Below are 19,922 nucleotides of genomic sequence, written 5' to 3'. Positions count from 1 at the left end.
AACATTGATTTTATTTTTGACATTCAAAAATAATATAGGTATCCCTGGTATGAACAGACATGCGAAATCGTCATCTTACATGAATTTGAATGACCCTCTGGTATCTTTCGCCCCTCTTTTACATCCTTTTGATACTGTTGACTAATAATGACTTTTAATTCATTTAATTTTTGTAGTACACGTTTTACACGCCGTTGAGTGTTGCATACAGCATGTAAACCTAGTTTTTTCTAATGTTTTTGTGAGCTGTTGAACTACTGTCCAATTGATCTATGTCTCAATTCTTTTTTATACCCAGTTTGTTTTACTTTGAAATCAGACTTTTAAAAAGTTATATTTAAGCATTCCTTAATGACCAATACTATAACATTAATACGTTACTATAATAAAGAAAATAGTTATCAAAGGTACCAGGATAATAATTTAGTATTTCAGACGGGCGTTTCGTCTACATAAGACTAATTAGTGACGCTCATATCAAAATATTTATAAATCCAAACTAGTACAAAGTTAAAGAGCATTAAGGATCCAATATTCCAAAAAGTTGTGCCAAATACGGCTAAAGAAATCTTTGCCTGGAATAAGAAAAACACTTTTTATAATACGCATATTTGGATTATCTTAAAAGGTTGAAATTACCTAATCCAAATGGAGCAGCATTGAATGAAAATAGACCACCGTCTGTGACAAATTCAAAAGTGTTGTCGTTGTTCAGATCATTTGCACCCGTCCAGAGTCTCGGTGTCAGCACTGTAATATGAATTGAATTGTTATGCGTGTTAAAGGAGTGTGTCACTCTGAATAAAGTATGCAAACTCACAAATACTATTAAAATCAAATGAAACTGTATGTCTTTATTATGTTAATTGTATACAAAGGCCTCGAACTACAAGTTTGACATTTGAAATATATTTCAAAAGAACATCAGATACTACACCAATAACTATTATATAAAAGGTGCACTGTCTACAAGATATATAAAAACATAAAGTATGATGTTTTTGTTAAACCATTAATGTGTTACAATGAAATAATAATTCCTTTCAGGAAATCAGTATGCGTCAATTTCGTCAAATTAGCCTAAGAAACATTATGGATAAATTATTCACCTGCCGGTAAATAATCATATTTCATTGGATTTGTATACATTTGAACTGATCGTATGTGTAAAATCGACTTTACATAAACAAAACTTGCAGCAATTTTACCAAACCCCAAAACCCATCCAGCTCCACCCCATCCCAAACTATTTGATATAAGTTTGTTGTATTCTACATTGATCTTTCGATGTCGTCCCTTACTGAATCGATTCACAATCATTCTTTTATTGTAAAAACGATGATTAACCTGTAGTTTAAATCTATTATATGAAATTCAACAGACAAATTCACCGGCACTAGTTTATATTTTTCTCAGTCTTTTTTGAGGTCCTTATCTTAATATTTTATTTTTTTTAGTTATTACATGGCATTCATTGCAAAGAATATATAATACGTGTCTTTTTACATGTTTCTGAACTAACAAAATTTGAAAATAGTAATGACATTATAATATAATTTAATTTTAGATGTAACGCGTCTTCTGATTGGCTGACGTTATTTTGTTATCAGACCATAGACATAATTTAGTCATGTGACCGTGATGTCATCAACGTTTTTTCGTGGTTTTCTACAGTTTAAAATGGAATTTAGAATTAAAGTATAAAAAATGACTGTACTAGTTTTTTCTGTCTATCCGAAATAATATAAAAAATGTGGTGCACACTGTTAAATAACGCGCTACGCACGTTATTCAGTGTTCAGTGTCACCAATTTTTTTTTTATGTTATTTCTTCATAGACAGAAAAAATATTACAGTCATTCGTTAAATAATATCAAAAGAAGCCAAATCTTAAAAACTTGGTTGGAATGTAGATGAATAGTTGCATTTGTGTCATATAAAAAACGAATGAATTATATACACTCATAACGTACGATTAAAAAACTTATCTCTGACAGCTTCAGCTTCTGCTTCGCTATTTGGCCTCCAAAGGTAGGCTCCGTCTGTATTGGAACAATTGGCCTGTGATGTTGAGACACATATCCAGTTTTTACATTGATAACACATAATATAATACAACAAATGAAACATTAATAAATGACTTAAGACTCGAAGTATCATTGTTGGTATTATCAGGTCATTGACGTGTCTAACATTCATATTACCACATACGTTGGTGTCGAGCATCACCGAAAAGACTTCAATTATGAAATGCACAACTAATATCAATATGATATGGTTCATTATTTATATTATGCTGTTGTACAAAAACAGTCGCATTTCATGAATGACAACAATTATTAAACCTTTTCGTAAGGAATAAACCGCATCCAAGTTCTACAATCGGTTGATACCTGTTGTTTAGCTAAGTTATGTTTTGATGTTTAATTCCTAAACACATGTTGTTGTATTTCTTGTTATTCTTGTTAAACTAGCGGTCATAAACTTGAGTATTCTTTGATATGTACATCGTGTTTTTTGTTGAAGGAATCTATAAATATTCTTCCACGTCTGGTCAGTGCTATTGTTACTTGTTTTAAAAAAAAGTCTGTTTTGTATCGATTTGAATAGTTAAGTCCTTTTCAAATGATTTTGTAGTGTTCAAATGATCTACTGCTGCACCACTAGTACTGTTCTAGGTTTAAGGAGGGTTGGTCCCCCGCTTACATATTTAACTCAGCTACATTCTGTATATGCCTGTTATAAGCCAGGAGCCACCTGTAATTAAGTGATTATCGTGTGTTGAAGTATATTAGATTTGTGTTTCGTTAATCAGTGTTACATACACCAGGTGGTTTGTTTCCTCATTTGAATTGTTTAACATTTCAATTTATTGATAATTACATGAATTATACGGTTATGGTTTTTATGATTGGTGAAGGCCGTACTGTGACCTATAGTTTGAATTGCTAACCTCTACGCCATTAAGTCTTTTGTGAGAGTTTCATTGGCAAGTATACCACCTCTTCTGATTTTTATAAGTAATACAATTTTTTTAAATACACAAGCAAACAAAAACAAAAGTATATTTTTGTACATGTGCTCCAGGGAATGGTTGAATATAAACACATTTCAAGCACTGTACATTAGATATCACGCAATCAAAATAAATGATACTTACATAATCTTTGATTACTAACCTGTGCACTTTGCCACGTGTCTTCTATAGATGCACTGTAGTAGTAACAATTAGGACTAACAGTTTGGTTATCTAGCAAAGAATATCCGTCCGGGCATGGAACACATGGGGCTAATCGGGTGAAATATATGGGTTAGATATTTAAACAGATAGCAACAACATTAAGTTAAACTGATAAAATATTCAAACGATATAATGTAAAATGTACGTTATTGCAAAGACCGATGTAAGGTCGCAGTTTTTCGTTTCAGCTACCCTAGTCCCTTCTTGGATAGATAACTGGTTTCTGGTAGAAATTAATCAATACACTTGCATTGCTTCTTATACGCTAAAGTATCACGTGGTTCTGAGAGACGTAATATTCATATCAATTATTAGAGTTTGTATAGTAAAATACTTGTTCATGTTGCTGTTTGCAGATTCAATTAATATTGATGAAGGGACACAAATTTGAACGCTTTCAATTAATACTTCTTTCTCATTAACGACAAAAGCTTAGTTTAATGCAGGTTTGTATAATTTTGTTTCAATACAGCTATGGTTATTTTTGAAAAAAAAGTTTGTTTCCAGTTTGGAGAAAAAAAAATGTTTCACCCTCAATTGCCACTATATGTAATGATAAATTGAAAGAAAAATCCAAAGGCAAAAAAATAGTCCATAGCCCACCCCCCCCCCCCCCCCCCCCTCCCAAAAAAAATTCCAATGGTTGCTGGCAATATGTTATGGAACTTGGTAAAAATAACTAATGTTAAGACATAATGCATGCCATCTATTGAAATATTGTTTCTTCACGTAAACAATATCTATTTTGGAATTTAAGAACAAGTTGTCCTCATTTCAACTGATTTGTGCCAAAAATCAGATATTACTAATATGAGCATATATTACGATTAATTTAAACCTAAAAGAATCTGGCATCATCATTAGATCAATGTTTTATTGTGATGTTAAGAAAATTATTAGAGCTCTTTTATCTGTAGTACCACATAAAAAAAGTATGACCTTTGTCGATTTATTCATATTTGCCCTTATAAACCAGAGCACTTGTCATTCTACCATGAAATTTACGATTCATCGATATAAAAACATAAAAGACATCAGTCAAACACTAGACGAAACGCGCTCTTTAAATTGTACTTTATTTGTCCTTTTTAACTCTTTTTAATCGAGCGTGACACAGCACTACAAATATTTTAAATTCTAAGTACCCGAAGGTCCTGGAGGACCAGTATCTCCTTTAGGACCAGTGGATCCAGGTGGCCCTGTTTGTCCAGATTCCCCACGGGGTCCTGTGTTTCCTTGATCCCCTGTGTCACCAGAATATCCCTTTGCTCCCTTTGGTCCAGTGGTTCCTGTTTCTCCTGATGACCCAGATGGTCCTGTCGGACCAGATGGTCCAAGTGGCCCAGTTAGTCCAATGATTCCAGAGGGTCCAGGAGGTCCTGTTTCTCCTTGTTTTCCCTTTGAACCATTAGCACCAGGTGGTCCATCTGCTCCGTCCATTCCGGGGGCACCACTTTGTCCAATAGGTCCAATTTGTCCAGGTGGTCCAGCAGATCCTATTTGACCGGTTTTACCACTTTTTCCAGGATCTCCCATTTGGCCTTTTGGTCCTGAAGCCCCAGTAAAACCTCGAGGTCCAACACGTCCTGTTTTTCCCGGGTCTCCTTTATATCCCTTTGACCCAGGAGTCCCAGCTTGACCAGGATATCCTCTCATTCCTACAAATGTCAAACATTATTGGAATGAATACAATAGCTATAACATTAATTTCGGTTGCTTGGTTAACTTTTTGGAAATATATATGAATAATTTAATTTTGGATGTAACGCGTCTTCTGATTGGCCGACGTTATTTTGTTATCAGACCATATACATTATTTAGTAATGTGACCGTGACGTCATCAAAATTTTTTAAGGTTTTCTACGGTTTAAAATGGAATTTAGAATTAAATTATAAGAAATGACTGTAATATTTTTTTCTGTCTATTCGAAATAACATAAAAAATGTGGTGCACACTGTTAAATAACCGCGCGTTATTCAGTGTGCACCAAATCTTTTATGTTATTTCTTCATAGACAGAAAAAATATTACAGTCATTCCTTAAATAATTTTATGCAGCATTCAAAATTAGGAAGATAACAAGTCATTTAAGGGATGAGTTATTTGACATTTCATTCTGTTTTGCCACATAAATTTATGTGTAATACATAAATAACTTAAATTTGTATTTTCATGGATGTTTGATTATAGGTTTTGCATAAATTCCTATAGAAAATTTGTACATTCGTTAGACACTGAAAATTATGGTAATAATTAATAATTAATCTACAATAAGCATTACCTTGTGCACCTTGTTTCCCAGGAGGCCCAGGTACTCCTATTTCTGAAAATGAGCAATTCAAATTAGCTTTTCTTCAATGTATCATTTTTAATTGACATGATCATGTTGAATGTTTTGAAATTTGTAACTTTCTGGACATCTTGTATATGCCGCTTCATTCCATTCGTTTGACTTGTCAGATATTTTGATTTTGTCATTTGATTAGGGATTGGGTATTTTTTGGAATTTTATTTTTTTTCATATTATCAGTGTTGATATAGAAATCAATATCTATAAAAAAAAATCTTTAATCGATTTCGTTTAGGCCTATGTGACTTTTAAATAAAGTTAAAGGTGAAAATACATAAGTCTTTTAATCTGCTTTACAATCTTTTTATTGTGTTACCTTTAGCTACAGAATAATCATGGTGTAGACAGTCTTCAATGTTTCAGCATCTAATTTATAATGGTTAACTTTATACATATAATGTCTGTTTGTTTAGTATTTTAGTGATTTCACCTTTTTCCTATATCCTAACAATGAAAATTACACCATACTATTAGTAGAATTCCCATTGTATTTAGTAAATAACAACTTCTTATTGAACGTTTTTGAAAATGCTTCAAGGGGTTCATTAGATTTTCAAACGGCAAATTAGTTGATGTTTCATTATTGTATGAACTATGAAAACTACAGAGGTGTTAAAACTCACCAACTACTTTATAATGTTCATCTGTAAGAACAAATAATATAGCAAGTCTACTCTATGTTTATAAAACGAGAAACGAGAAATTCTTATGAACCACATCAACAATCAAGTATAACTGACCAACAGGTACAAACAAATGCAGCAGGTTTAAACATTTTAAACAGTCGCCAACCATCGTCCTAACCTGCATTTGTAACATAATATTACAATATAGAACAGACACATTGTAAAATATAAATTTTGATATTTATTCATACATCTCAGTCACCTTTTTGCTGATTTCTGTATGATTTCAATGTTACTAGATTTAAAAGAGGGACGAAAGATACCAGAGGGACAGTCAAACGCGTAAATCGAAAATAAACTGACAACGCCATTGCTAAAAATGAGAAAGACAAACAGACAAACAATACAATTGAGAATGTAAACAATAGTACACATTGCACAACATAGAAAACTAAAGAATAAGCAACACGAACCCAACCAAAAACTAAGGTTGATCTCAGGTGCTCAAGAAGGGTAAGCAGATCCTGCTCCACATGTGGTACCCGTCGTTAAAGTGGCAATCTTAATTAAACTTATCACCAGGTTTGTTATTACGACGGGTTTACATTTGGTCTGCTTACCCTTCCAGATCAATTTATATCAACTCTGTTTCGGTGGGGTTTCGTGTTGCATAGTCTTTAGTTTTCTATGTTGTGTTTTGAACACATGCGTGTGTCTTTGTTTTTCTCTTTTATTTTTTATAATTTTGAATTTGAATTCCCTTTGATACCTTTGCCATTTTTTTATATATTCTATCACATGAGCCTTGAATTGAGAGAACATTGATGGGTGCAATAATCTTTACTGGTAAATGAATTGTCTAACGGTATATATTGGAGTCAATGTTGTTAGTTGTTTGATTTACCTCTGATAGGTATGTCCAATAATTTACAGTCCATCGAGATGATAGGCGATAATTTTAACTGTCTTTGAAAAATAAGAAAAAATTAAAATGGACAATTATTTAATCTTGAAACAAGTCAACTACAGAACCACCAAACAGTTGCTGCAACGGTTCTAAATGTGCAAGAATAATGGTGTCCTTGCTTAATATTCTTGCATACTATACAATCAAACAGACTGCCTTTCGGAGTTAACCAAAAGTTACCATACGTATATTTTGTATTCATTGTGTGGGTTGAATTACATGAATAATAAAAATAGACGGGTTGTTGTTTATCTGTTAAAAGATTCCTACGCGTTCAAAATAATTGCATTTTCTTAATAACAAGAATAATAAAAGATGTATTTACCTTTGTCCTGTTCTTGTCCAAAATCGACATATACATAGTCTGTGTTGTCGTTATTGTATCTTTTTACACGATCTACAACCTGTGTTTGAATATTGTAGTTCTTTGTAAGTATAAAATAGTGATGTTTCCAACATTCGATCAGAGGCTTATCATAATTTTGCCGCTTTAGAATATAGCGGATTGTAAGTCGTTTTCCCGTTCGCACCAAACATTAAAATTACATCACGTCAATGGTTGTTTTATTTTTGTTTATCCTCTCATCATTGAAGCAGGATATGGTGAATAGGGGTCAACACGTGACGACGTTAAACAAATCACAACGTGATAATTTACCCGCGGTGCGATCAAGTGAATAGTCGTGATGTGTATATTTGTTTTCAGTAATACAGAAACTACGTCAAGGCACATGGTATTTATAGCGTGTTGGTTTCACTTTGTGTTTTAAAATCTTCTGTGGACAAAAATACCTCTTAGTTGTATTTGGCAAAACCATTATAAATAAAAGGTTTTGCACTGCTCTTTAATTTTGAACTTCATTCCGTTTTTTTGATTTTTTTTAATCGAGAGTATATAATAGTTCTTAGGAAGACGAAACGTTCTAATGTTTTAGCCTGGTATCTTTCCTGGAGTTTTAATATTAACAATGTGAAATGCAGAATGAATATCTGTATCAATAGAGTGATTTGCTTTTATTACGTCTTTCGTGTGAAATCGTATATAAGAGTTAAGGAATCGCTTGACAATAGAGAAAAGACAATTTATATGCCGAGAAATAAGACACGTGATTAATTAAGAATATATCATACCTCATCTCTTTCTTGTTGTTCTGTCAGTTTGCCTGTAAAAAATAAAAACAGTGAAAATATATAATTATCTGCAAAGGTATTTATAATAATTACTCAATTACTGAATTAAAATCATGTGTAAGCCGGCGCACTACAGGGGATTGTGGAACAGTCTTTCTTAGGTAAGCAGTGACAAACAAGATTATGTAGCTTGTCCCTTAACACGCTCATTAACATTATCGAAATGACGCTAATTGATATGTTAAAGCATTCTAAAGTGAAAAGTAAAATCACAAAAATACTGAACTGAGAGGAAAATCAAATTTGAAAGTCCCTAATTACATGGCAAAATCAAATGACAAAACACATCAAAAACGAATGCACAAGAACTGTCTGAAATTTAGCTTAATGATTGAGGACTTTAGTTGCAACACACTGAATAAAAACATACTGAAATCGGACGCTATTTACAATGAATATATTTTAAATCAATTATCCAACAACTCAACCGGTGATACACGTTCATGTATATAATGTAAGTATCATGTCACTATAATAATTTGACCGTTATAGAATAAAAGAGGGACGAAAGATACCAGAGGGACAGTCAAACTCATAAATTGTTTGTTCCTTACGTCGTAACTACAATCCCCTACCCCTACCCTTTCATGAATGTGACCTACCGAATTAGACTATTTACCGAATTTGTTATCTCATAAGTAACACGACGGGTGTCACATGTGGAGCAGGATCTGCTTACCCTTCTAAAGCATCTGAGATCACCACTAGTTTTTGGTGTGGTTCGTGTTGTTTATTCTTTGGTTTTCTATGTTGTGTCATGTGTACTATTGTTTGTTTGTTTGTCTTTTTCATTTTCAGCCATGGCGTTGTCAGTTTATTTTCGATTTATGAGTTTGACTGTCCTTCTGGTTTCTTTCGTCCCTCTTTAAGGTCGAATATGGAATTATTTCCTATAAGAACGATAGGTCATTCTTTCGAAGAATCAACCCACACGATACCATATTTCAATGAAATTAGTTCCAAGGCATAAAATAATGACCTGTCTTTATTGATTCACACTGAAAAGGTTAATTGATTGTTGGTTGTTTAACTCCAGTGGCAATATTTCATGCATGTTCAGGACGATACACACTGAATAGGAAATCATGTATCGATATTCATTTTCGTGTTATATGTACATGTATCACGATTTCGTACTCCTTTTGTGTCATTGTTTAACTTTTACATTTATGTATACCTTTTACTATATCAAATGATCCACTTATAAAATATTCTTATATTCTATTGAATAACATTTATTTACCTAACAATGGGATTGCATGGGGATGGGGGAGAGTATATATTTATATCCTGATTATCTGTTAAAATATGTATTGCTATTCAAAAGAAAGTCATTCTTCATAATTCATTCGATTCAATTAAAATTGTTCAGAAAGTAATCACTTCTCCGTGATAGAAGTGTCAATACAAATAGACGAGAATTAACAACATTGCCACCCCCTTTTTACATAAAATAAGTTGGTACAATAATTAACTAACAAAGTGTCATGTATTTTTCATGTACTTTTATCGGATGGTAACAATTCATTTGTATCTTCTTGATAGAGGGTTGCTGCTCACAAGGAAGCTATTAAACCAAGAGTTCCAAATGGTGAAGTTTAAATCATCCCTTCGTAAATTTTACGGACGTCATCACGAGTTGGTTGACCGTTATGGAATAACCGTTTCACAAATGATATCGGATATGTTCCTTACGTCGTAACTACAATCCCCTTCTCTTTCATGAATGTGAATTACCGAATTAGACTATTAACCGGATTTGTTATCACATAAGCAACACGACGGGTGCCACATGTGGAGCAGAATCTGCTTACCCTTCCGGGGCACCTGAGATCACCCTTTTTTATGGGGTTCGCGTTGTTTATTCTTTAGTTTTCTATGTTGTGTCATGTGTGCTGTTGTTTGTTTGTCTTTTTCATTTTTAGCCATGGCGTTGTCAATTTGTTTTAGATTTATGAGTTTGACTGTCCCTTTGGTATCTTTCGTCCCTCTTTTACTTCATGCAGTTACAGTAATATTTTTTTATAGTGTATGGATAATAATTTATAAGGTTTATCTCTAGATTAATTAGTGAACTTTATTTCACTTTTTAAATGAGCCGTCGGGCGTTTTAAAACCTGAACGCATTAGAAAGGAATATCTCACTTGAGTGGTCGGTAAATAAAGGCAACAGTAGTATACCGCTATTCAAAAATCGTAAATCTATGGACAAAAAACAAAATCGGGAAAAACAAACTAAAACTGAGGGAAACGCATTAAATTTAAGAGGAGAACAACGACACAACATTCAAATGTAACACACATAGCAACGGACTAAGCATTAGACAAACTCCGATGAGAATAACCAATATAACATCAAAACCAAATACATGAATTTGGGATAGAAAAGTAAAATGCTAAATTTTGGCAAATCTTTATAAAAAAAAATATATTTAGACGGTATATAAGTCAGAAAATGCATATTTTAATGTTTTTCTTATCTATGAAATAAATTTTTTTTTGCAAATTCTGTTTTTTTACAACGTCACTGTATGGCTAAAACACAGGCTTTTGTATAAATAGTATATTTAATACGTTTACAAAACGTTGAATGGAATACATGTACAACGCATTCAATTAGAGAATTTGCTTTAGTTAAACAGATGTTAAAATCAAAATATAATAATTTAACACTTCACTTCATAAAATATAATATTTAAACACCTCACTACGTAAAGTATAACATTTGATGACTTCTTGTTTATTTCATATTTCGGACTAAATTAAACAAAATCACGCATTAAAATAACTTTTTAATTTCATTATCCATACATATATTACACAATCACAAAATTACAGTAATGAAACATTTTCTGTCACAAACTGATTAAATAAAAACACACATCGCAATGTCGAGTTTTAAACATTTTAAAAGTATATTTAATTTAGCATAGAGATATATTTGCGATGCAATGCTTTATCTATTACGAAAATGGCGACGTGAAAACTTGCAAATTTTACTTTGATAGCGGTTTAAGTAAGCCGTGAATTGTAATGTTTAATCTAGGTTTTAATAAGCCGTGAATTGTAATGTTTAATCTAGATTTTAGTAAGCCGTGAATTGTAATGTTTAATCTAGGTTTTAGTAAGCCGTGAATTGTAATGTTTAATCTAGGTTTTAGTAAGCCGTGAATTGTAATGTTTAATCTAGGTTTTAGTAAGCCGTGAATTGTAATGTTTAATCTAGATTTACTTTGATAGCGGTTTGAGTAAGCCGTGTATTGTAATGTTTAATCTAGATTTACTTTGATAGCGGTTTTAGTAAGCCGTGAATTGTAATGTTTAATCTAGATTTACTTTTATAGCGGTTCTAGTAAGCCGTGTATTTTAATGTTTAATCTAGATTTACTTTGATAGCGGTTTAAGTAAGCCGTGTATTGTAATGTTTAATCTAGATTTACTTTAATAGCGGTTTAAGTAAGCCGTGTATTGTAATGTTTAATCTAGATTTACTTTGATAGCGGTTCAAGTAAGCCGTGTATTGTAATGTTTAATCTAGATTTACTTTGATAGCGGTTTAAGTAAGCCGTGAATTGTAATGTTTAATCTAGATTTACTTTGATAGCGGTTTAAGTAAGCCGTGAATTGTAATGTTTAATCTAGATTTACTTTGATAGCGGTTTAAGTAAGCCGTGAATTGTAATGTTTAATCTAGATTTACTTTGACAGCGGTTTAAGTAAGCCGTGTATTGTAATATTTAATCTAGATTTACTTTGATAGCGGTTTTAGTAAGCCGTGAATTGTAATGTTTAATCTATATTTACTTTGATAGCGGTTTTAGTAAGCCGTGAATTGTAATGTTTAATCTAGATTTACTTTGATAGCGGTTTTAGTAAGCCGTGTATTGTAATGTTTAATCTAGATTTTCTTTGATAGCGGTTTAAGTTAGCCGTGTATTGTAATGTTTAATCTAGATTTACTTTGATAGCGGTTTTAGTAAGCCGTGTATTGTAATGTTTAATCTAGATTTACTTTGATAGCGGTTTTAGTAAGCCGTGTATTGTAATGTTTAATCTCGAACTCGAAAGCAAAATTCAATAATTAAAGTATACATGTACAATATGATGTTTGTAGACGACATGAATTTTCATGTATATATATATATATATATATATATATATATATAATATTTTTAAATTTGCAAACTACATTTCACATCAAATAATAACAGTTCGTTAAAATATTGTCACTAGCGCTTTCATGCCTTCTGGCAATCTTTTATATATATACGAGTCTAAATTGAAAACTACGTTCAAGCCTATGATTGCGTTGGATAAAAACCGCAATTTTTATACGTGTGAATGTAAAAACAAATTTCGTTGTATAAGGGTCTAAAAACAGCACAAACAACATTTTCCAAAAGACCAAAAAAGTGCAAAAGTATAATTAAACAAAACGCATTTGACTAACAGGTCGAACAACTGATGTTCTTTAACCCTGCTGACTGCCATTGGCGATTGCCAAATAAAATTGATCACAAGATGTAACAAAATGGATCTTAATATAAATTTAATACTAAACAGAAAAAAAAAAACCTTGTGGCCACGATGTTATGCCACAAACATACGATGTCAATATATTATGTGCCTGTCCCAAGTCAGGAGCCTGTAATTCAGTGGTTGTCGTTTGTTTATGTGTTACATATTTGTTTTTCGTTCTTTTTTTACATAAATAAGGCCGTTAGTTTTCTCGTTTGAATTGTTTTACATTGTCTTATCGGGGCCTTTTATAGCTAACTATGCGGTATGGGCTTTGCTCATTGTTGAAGGCCGTACGGTGACCTATAGTTGTTAATGTCTGTGTCATTTTGGTCTTTTGTGGATAGTTGTCTCATTGGCAATAATACCACATCTTCTTTTTTATAATATATATCGATATCTCAGTAGCATGGGTTCAAATCCCGGCGAGGGAAGAACAAAATATTTGCGAAAGCAAATTTACAGAACTAACATTGTTTGGTTGATGTTTAGACGATATTTATATACATATATCGTTTCGATATACAATATTTGGTCAATGTCAGAAAAAAATATCAACTTTTTTGTATGAGGCTAAAAACTGGGGAAGGGTGAGGTTCTATGTTTCATCATTTATAAATCTGACATGGTTCAGTATTAAAAAAAAAACCATAAAACGGATAAACAATCTGCAAAACACTGCACAAAAAAAAATAAACGAATCATGAACTCTACGTTGACATATATGATAATATGATATCAACGTAGAGAACTTATTTTTTAAAGTAAGAACTTACCGAGTATCTTATGCGTAGATTTAGCACCAATCGTAATAGCAACAAGCGCTCCTATGCAATAACATAGACACATATATATTGACATCTTTTTTTGTGTTTGCATCCTTTGCAGAATACTTCTAAAGAGACCCATTTATATACTTCTTCTAAGCAATAAAATTATTTTGTTAAAAGAAGTATCCTTTTGACAAATAATCTTTTTGAAGTTTTTTAGCAACATGTTTCTCTTTGTTTATTCATTAAGAAAACATTTATCGACTTATCTTTCATTTTCAAATACTGAATTATTTCATTGAAGAGAATTTAAACATACGAAAAGTAAAATCACAAAAATTCTAAATTCCGAGAAAAAAATCAAAAAGGAAACTCCCTAATCAAATGGCAAAATCAAAAGCTCAAACACATCAAACGATTGGCTAACAACTGTCATATTCCTGACTTGGTACAGACACTTTTGTGGAAATTGGTGGATAGAACCTTGTATCATAGCATAAACCTCTCACTTGTATGACAGTCGCATCAAATTACATTATACTGACAACGATGCGTGAACCAAACAAACAAACTTGATAGTTAAAAATTCAAAAATACAGCAGTCAACATAATCTTTACCACAAAAATAAACAAACAAATATGTAAAAAAAAAGGAGCACAAAATGGTATTAAGACCAAGCATATTAACAAAAAAATAAAGATAAGAATACACAAATTTAGCATTGTACAATAAAACAACAAGTGAAACTCCGATCTACTCTGCTCACTGATGATACCCCGCCGCAAGTGGATAATATTAATAGTGTAAAAATATGCAAGTGTTCGGTAAACAGGAATTTATCGAGTGGTGACTCTGAAAATGCATCACGCAGTAAAGCTGACTTATATAAACCTTGAAACCTAATTTCAGAAATCCTTGTATTGAAGTTCCTGAGAAAATAGTGACGCAAATTTTCAACTTGGCTATAATGTGTAAAATCATACAAGTGTTCGGTAAAAAGGAAGTTGTCAAGTGATGAAACTGAAAACACATCACACGATATAGCTGTCTTATATAAACCCTGAAACCAAATTTCAGAAATCATTGTATTGTAGTTCCAGAGAAAATGTGACGGAAATTTTCAATTTGGCTATCATGTGTAAAGTCATACAAGTGTTCGGTAAACAGGAAGTTGTCAAGTGATGAAACTGAAAACGCATAAGACGGTATAGCTGACTTATAAAAACCCTGAAACCAAATTTCAGAAATCCTTGTGTTAATTGTAGTTCCAGAGAAAAATGTGACAAAAATTTTCAACTTTGCTATCATGTGTAAAATCGTACAAGTGTTCGGTAAACAAGAAGTTGGCGCGTGATGAATCTAAAAACGCATCACACGGTATAGCTGACTTATATCAAGCCTGAAACCAAATTTCAGAAATCCTTGTAGTGTAATTCCTGAGAAAAATGTGACGAAATGTATTCATAGGACGGACGGACTGAGGGATGGATTTATGGAAGGACAGACAGAGGTAAAACAGAATACCACCCTTTTTTCAAAGCGGGGGTAAAATAACGGAAAAAAGTACAGATCAACTTCATATATGTAACAAAGAAACATTAAAAGGCATATAACAAAGGTCAGATTAATGGATATATATACAGAATCAAGTACTATATATCTGAGAAAATGTTTTTTTATGTCTTCCTTTAAGATGTATGCGTGCATGTTTTTATTATTCAAAATTATAATTTAAAAAGTGTCTAGTCCAACTGATTCATTTCATGTATAAATAACCAATATGTCATGTATGTTTTCGACATAATTTGATATTTTGCTCCGTGTGGAAGGCCTAATTGTGAATTTGAAGAACACCAATAAAACATTTGTTTTGAGTATTTTCGTAAGTTTTTAGTGCGTATGTGTTGATTTTGTGTCATGGATGGATAATGTTATTCTTTGTGTTTTTTTTTCGATTTTTTCGATTTTAAAATCTGTCGAATATGAAAAATAAAACAATAAATGTCTGGTGCATGCTTCAATAATTTTAATCACCATAAAGGGAAACATAAAATCGGAATAAAGAGAATGATATGTACAAAAACCCCACATTTCATCGATTTCAAGATTATATAATACATGTATTAAACATGATAAAGAATATTACATAATTGTGTAAGAACAAGTTAAAAACTAAATATCTTTTGTTTGACAAAAAGTCTTTATTTCATGTAAATTTCTGGATCTTTGATTGTTTTTACGATTAAACGATTGCTCTCTCTTTTGTGAGCAAGGATCGATAACTCTGTATGAGAGATTGATGGCTATATTTTGAGATCGTTTGTATTTCTTTCTTTACATATTTGATATATAGTTTGCATGGTATTATTAAGGGATATTCAATCTGATCTTATACTATGAACATACCGAGACAATTTGGCACAACTTCGGGAATTTATGGTCCTCAATGCTCTTCAACTTTGTACTTGTTTAGCTTTATACCTATTTTAATCTGAGCGTCACTGATGAGTCTTGTGAATGTCAATGTTCTAATAATGTAATCGATCTATATAATGTCCAAGTATACAAGTGACACGTCTCAAAGTCTTGACGTTACAATATAAGACATACGTGACGTTCCCGCGTTGTGTTCGCGCCGTATTTACAACAGAGACAGCAACTCAACTACAAGAATAACCAAAGGAACACATCAAGATACTTTTTTAACTGTCTAATCAAACTTAATGCTCCCTACAGTCAAATACCAAACAATTTCAAAGAGTAAACGCATGCAGTAATTCATTAAATACATAATGTTTGTCTCCAAATAATGAAGCAGTTGTCTGAACTTGTGTCATATCTTTGTAGGGAAATAAGATACAGAGAACCATTCATGAAGTGTATACATGAAACTGATATTTACAATGTTTTTCAGAGCTATAACTCTAGCCCTTAAGATCACATTACACTACTATTTCTTGCTAATTCTACTATCAACAGTACAGGAGAGAGAAGATTCAGGACTAAGAGTGATTTTTGCAATTTGCTGTGGATGATGACTTAATCAAATTTGGATGCATTGATGAAATTCATACAACGATGACAGTTAATTCTTTGAACAAGAAAAAGCTGTAGAGATTTTCAATGGTGCAAAACAAAAAAGTTATGAACTATAAAATGATTAAAACTGTGTTGAGTTTACAATTTTTATAAAAGTGACAACATTTACCTACATGTACAGAAATATGATAAACCCAAAAGATGCATTTATTTAGATTGTAAAGTTAACATGTCTGGCATGCATCATCTGTTTCTGTTCATGCTTCATAAGTCGGTGTAACTTTTCAAATGGTGGATCCTCCTCTAAGATACACGTACTAGAAACAAAATGTCTCTAAATGTCTATTTGGTTTATGGAATGATTGTAAGGTGTACAAGTCTGTCAGGTTTGGTTTATCTGTCAGACCTTGACCTCATTGTTATGAATCATTAATATCTTTAAACTTGTAGTAAACTTTTATCTGTTATGCTGATTATATAAATCATTTAAGCAGTAAACATATTTCAGCTTGTTTTAGACATCAATCTCGAAAAAAAATAGTTTATGATCAAAAGAAGATATTCAGTGCAGAATATTTTATTTCATGTTGCTATATTATACTGATAGGGTCTGAGTCTTTTGCAATTTTTATAACATTAAGATTGCATTTTTGGGTTCATGCATAAAAAAATTTAAGTCAAACAGTCCTAGAATGTAGATGGCAGATTTGCTCAAAATTGGTGCAAGGAAGATATTATTTGAAGCAAACTTTACAAATACAAATTTATATCTTTTTATTATTAGTTCTTTTAAGTTTTTGCAGTGAACATTTACATATAATTGTCAATAATTTTTTTTTATACATAAATAACTTAGTTAAGAAGATGCGGTTATAATTGCAAATGAGACGACTTTCCACTAGAAAGAAAATGACGTGGAACTTAATAACAACTAAATGTGACCATATTGCTTTCAACAATAAAAAGAAACAAATTGCAGAGTTAGCTATAAAAGGCCACAAAACTGAAATGTAAAACAATTCCAGAGAGAAAACTAACAGTCTGATTTATGTTAAAAATAAATGAAATACAAATATGATAAACACCCACTGGTACAGGTTCTCGGCCTTGGACAGGCACATTAAGAATTCAGTAGTGGTGGGCTTAAACATGTTGGCCAGCGCCAAACACTCTTCTAACCTTGGACAACGATTTAACAGTACCATATATGAGGCTGAACTATGAAAATCAGTTGATTAGAACTGAAATTGTATTGTATTTACTGTTTGTACAGGACTGGCAGTTACTGACAGCTAGTTCAAAGTCAATAACAACTTGTAAAAAATGTGTTTTTAAAGACTAAAGTATCAATAAGCACACATCCGATCGATTTAAGTGTAAAGATGTCATTAACAGTCTAATTTATGACTGTACACGTGCAACAAGAAATATTACAGACATCCACATATAGGATAAAAACAAGTTCATGCCATATGAATAAAAGCACTGCTCTACATGTATTTTATAGGGTAGGCACTTAAAGTTAACCATCGAGAGACGTTAACTACCGAGAGTCGGTTTTTAGACCCGCCCAGTGCACCTAAGCACGCCTACTTTTGGAGCTCTTTAGTATGAAGATAAGAAAAGTATACGAAATTACGGAACTGTGTACCCTGTTTTATCCTTGTTGTTGGTTTACAGACGTTACCCGTAAATAAACTGGATCCTTGTTGTGTTCACTTATCGATACACTACGATGGAAATACGGACCAGTTTAACATAAACATGGTAAATAGATAGACAGCTTATAATCATAATTGATTAAGAAATAACCTGGAAGAAGACATGAGTTAACTATTGATTATAACAGAGACGAGAATGCCCTCGTGTTTGTTTTGCTAAAAAAAGCAGGAACATTGGAGTTTATGGGTTAGATTTTAAATATTTATTGTCTCCAAACTGGGTAAATTTAATATAGTAACACACACCCCTTTTTTAAATAACTCGAGAACCACACATCGCGCTCGCTGAACAAAGTAACAATAAGAAATAATTATTGTTAGTTTCAAGAATAATTAATTGTCAAAACTTATCCCCTCCCCGACATCAAAGGGAGTTAAATGTATTGTTATCCCAAAACTAGACCAAATTATTATGATATAATGACGTCTTGACAGGCTATTATTTTATTTTGTTTTGTTGGGGTTTTTTTTTGTTGCTTTGACGTCTTCCTCCTGTATGAAAAAAACATAATAGACCCCCCTCCTTCCCCATAATATAGCTTTTTAAGAAGTCATAATTATTTGGACTACCCTCAATATCTTTCAGACAGACTCTTCAAGTTTCTCTAAAGAAATGTACACTTGATTTGAGAGAAATCTTTGGAATAGTTTTTTAAATGATTTAATTATCATGTCATGTATATAATTAACATTAACATAGTTATAAACTGATACTACTAGTATAACACATAGTGTTATAGTAGTCTCAGCTATAAACTTTCCATTGTATTGACCAATATGACTAACTCATATGCTCTTTCCCATAAATGTCACAATATCAATATATTACAGTAAAACTGATAGTTTGAAGACATTGTTTAAGACTATTGACCTCAGGTCAGCCTAAACTGAGTTTAAAACTGTAATTTATTCATTAAAACAGTTCAAGACATGTACCTTCTGAAATGTGATTGCATCCAAATTAAACCTAAGGCATAACATACTTAGTGTGCAGGAAGTGCCACCAAATAAAAACTGATTTGTAAAATTAGATGATGATATTTGTGAAGTCAAAGATATTATACATTGTTATAGTTAGTTATAACTGGTTTTAGATATAAATCTGAGTATAAGGTTGATATGTGCTCTTTCATGTTTAGATTATAATTTAAATTTAATCTTTTGAATTTTTTTTTTATAATATTAAGACATTAAAATCACAATTATTTATTTATACACAAAAAAATAATTTTTGTCCTTTTTTAGTTGAATGACTGTACACAAACATTATACACAAATTAATTTGATACCTAATTCTGTAATGTTTTTTTTTTCTATAGCCCAAGAATGGTTAAAACAGTGACAAAAGACTTATTAATTCAGATTTACAAAAAATAGAAATAGTTCAGCTACCATAAAACTGCCATGACAAAAATTCTGCAGTTTCCAGAATTTGAGGTAGAGTATAGTTAGGAATAGTTTGAATATGCAGATGCTTAGTTTGCCATAAACAATTATG

General features: G+C 31.9%; 1 protein-coding gene across 5 annotated transcripts in view; it reads right to left on the bottom strand.

The window, feature by feature from the left end:
- LOC139497287 (pulmonary surfactant-associated protein D-like) overlaps window positions 1–19,922 on the bottom strand; it is a 43,021-nt gene that overhangs the window by 2,486 nt on the left and 20,613 nt on the right. Inside the window, exons 1-9 of one of the 5 annotated variants that reach the window (XM_071285471.1) lie at window positions 13,670–13,789; window positions 8,316–8,347; window positions 7,510–7,588; window positions 6,215–6,235; window positions 5,523–5,564; window positions 4,387–4,899; window positions 3,180–3,289; window positions 1,974–2,061; window positions 640–750 (exon numbers count right to left, since the gene is read on the bottom strand). In XM_071285471.1, the coding sequence (XP_071141572.1) occupies window positions 640–750; window positions 1,974–2,061; window positions 3,180–3,289; window positions 4,387–4,899; window positions 5,523–5,564; window positions 6,215–6,235; window positions 7,510–7,588; window positions 8,316–8,347; window positions 13,670–13,772 (1,099 nt within the window). In that variant the 5' untranslated portion in view covers window positions 13,773–13,789. Of the gene's footprint in view, window positions 1–639; window positions 751–1,973; window positions 2,062–3,179; window positions 3,290–4,386; window positions 4,900–5,522; window positions 5,565–6,214; window positions 6,236–7,509; window positions 7,589–8,315; window positions 8,348–13,669; window positions 13,790–19,922 lie in introns of those variants that run through there. The other 4 variants (XM_071285474.1, XM_071285472.1, XM_071285475.1 and 1 more) reach the window with 4 other exon arrangements.

This window comes from Mytilus edulis, chromosome 12 (assembly GCF_963676685.1).
Source record: "Mytilus edulis chromosome 12, xbMytEdul2.2, whole genome shotgun sequence".
Lineage (NCBI taxonomy): Eukaryota > Metazoa > Mollusca > Bivalvia > Mytilida > Mytilidae > Mytilus > Mytilus edulis.
Note: the sequence above shows the minus strand (reverse complement) of the source record. Positions and strands in the feature narration are given on the sequence as shown.